General features: G+C 39.6%; 1 protein-coding gene across 1 annotated transcript in view; it reads left to right on the top strand.

Moving 5' to 3' along the window:
• The window catches only part of LOC122251595 (Ig-like and fibronectin type-III domain-containing protein 2), a 215,544-nt gene that overhangs the window by 213,007 nt on the left and 37 nt on the right, over window positions 1-2,500 (top strand). Inside the window, 2 exon segments of the mRNA XM_086538826.1 lie at window positions 1,428-1,609; window positions 2,121-2,500. The exon segment at window positions 2,121-2,500 is cut by the window's right edge and continues 37 nt beyond it. Of these exon segments, the coding sequence (XP_086394952.1) occupies window positions 1,428-1,609; window positions 2,121-2,333 (395 nt within the window). The 3' untranslated portion in view covers window positions 2,334-2,500.

The following is a 2,500-nucleotide window of genomic DNA, read 5'->3' as shown; positions in this document are numbered from 1 at the left end:
CTCGCACGGGCCAGTCAGCTGTCGCGCTCCTCTCCTTGTACAATAAGGGTCGCACTTCACGCTGATTGACAACCACTAATGATCGGCTTCTCTCTCTCATTCTCCCTCCCTCTCTCTCTCTCTCTTTCTCCTTCTCTCTCTCTCTCTCTCTCTCTCTCTCTCTCTCTCTCTCTCTCTCTCTCTCTCTCTCTCTCTCTCTCTCTCTCTCTCTCTCTCTCTCTCTTTCTCTCTCTCTCCTTCCCTCCTTCTTTCCCTCTCTCCCCTCCTCCCTCCCCCCCTCTCTCATCCTCTCTGTTGCTCGCTCTTTCTCCCTGCCTCCCACCCTCTGTCTTCCCCTAATTCTTTTCATACATATCCTTTAATCCCTCAACTCCATCCATAGTCTCCCCTTGCATCGGCCCTTCATTCCTTTTCCTTTTTCTCCTCATTTCCCTTTTTCGCAAACCTTTCATACGTTACTCTTCAACAGTTGATCTCATGTCTAACCCACCCTTACAATATGTCAGTTTACTGATTTTTTTCTTTTTTTACATTTGCTTGTTTAATGTCTGTTTTATTTGATGATTACATTTTTACTTGGTACGTAATTACATATCTTTAGATACTTGCTTACATTATTTTTTATTTATATGGAAATCCTATACTTTATGCGACTGTATTTTAAAATATAGTATATTCTGTTCAATATAGGGCTTCCCTTCGCTGAAAAAAACGAAATAAAACGGAAAGATTTTTTTTTTTTCTCTTACTGATTCACAGAAGCAATTTGCGTAATGATTAAACTTTTCTTCGGAGACTTGTGGCATGGTTGGAGTAATCAGGTGTCTCGAGCTTAAATTACACTGTTAGAAAAATGGTCTTGGAATGAAGAAAAGAAAGGGAAGAAAATCGGCGTCCGTTGCGAGATGCACGAGTCCATAATTGTATTTCTTTTCGTCAGACAAGATGCATCTTTTACTGGTGTTTCCCAATCACGTTGTGGAGTGTTGCGTCTTAATGTAGGGATTTTTTTCAGTTTTACATCATATGAGTTCATAACAATTACACACACACACACACACATATATATAAATAAATATATATTTATATATATATGTATATATATATATATATATATATATATATATATATACATATACATATATTTATATGTATATATACATATATATATGCATATATACATATATATATATATATATATATATATATATATATATATATATATATATATATATATATATATATTTATATACATATATATACACAAACACACACACACACATGTATGTGTATATATATATAAATATATATATTTATATATATATATATATATATATATATTATATATATATATATATTGATGTGTATCTGTTTATCTATCCATCTATTTATCTTTATATATGTATATGTATGTCGTTCCCGCGCAGGTTCGAGTGTCGCCGTGGCAGTGGGGGTCGTGATCGCGGTGGTGCTGCTCTGCGTGTTTATGGTCCTGGGCATCTTTTGGGCACGCAAGAACAAGCTGCTCTTCACCAAGTCGGCGTCCAACGGGGGAATCTCCTTCGAAAACCCGTCTTACATTCGGGAACAAAATGGAGATACAGTGCAGGTAAGGGGTCTATTGTGCATATTTTTATATTTATATAAGGTAAAGGAAATTAGAAAGAATTAATAGAAGAAGAGGTAATATGTGTGTATTTGCGTGCAAATATGTTTGTGTGTGTTTGAGTTTGTATGCGCGTGCGTGTGGTTTTGTGTCTTTTTGTTTATGTTGTGGGTTTACGTGCGCGCGAGTATTTTTTTCTTTGTGTGTGTGTGTTTACGTGCACATGCGCTCGTGTGTGTTTGTGTGTTTGCATGTGTGTATATGTTTGCGTGCGCGCGCGTGTGTTTGTGTTTGTTTGTTTGTTTGTATGTGTGTGTATGTATGTGTGATATCATGTGCATCCTGTGTCTCTAATTGTATATATATACACGTAGCATGGTTCTCAAGTCAGTTAGAGTTTGAACGTTTTCTCTGAGTAAGAATAGCCAGGAATTACAACCGGCCAACCCGCCAACCCGCCAACCCGCCCACCTGGCAGCCTCCGCGTCACTCGCTCTCTTTCTTTCTCTCGCAGATCGCCGAGACCCCCAACGGCAGCCTGAACGGCAACATCACTTCAGGGATGAACGGCGGCGTGAACGGCGGCGTGAACGGAGGCATGAACGGCGGGATCACCCCCACTGACGTCACGGGCGGCGTCTGGAACACCCACAACGTGACGTCATCGACCCCCGGCTTCGAGGACGACCTGCCGAGCAACGGAGGCTACAGGAGGTTCAACAGCTAGTAACATTTAGCTCGAAGGGCGACGTCGCGCCTCTGATGGTTGTAATATGTCCCTTTTTTGCTTCTTTTGAATCTCGACTTTGAAATTGAGAGAAGAATATATATATATATTTTCGACGATTAAGGAAAGTCTAAAGCGGCTCCGGTACAATAAAGAAAAAAAAAAAG

Source organism: Penaeus japonicus, unplaced genomic scaffold (assembly GCF_977035675.1).
Source record: "Penaeus japonicus unplaced genomic scaffold, GWHDUDI00000001_assembly GWHDUDI00000008, whole genome shotgun sequence".
Taxonomy (NCBI): Eukaryota; Metazoa; Arthropoda; class Malacostraca; order Decapoda; family Penaeidae; genus Penaeus; species Penaeus japonicus.
This window is presented reverse-complemented; position numbering and strand designations above follow the sequence as displayed.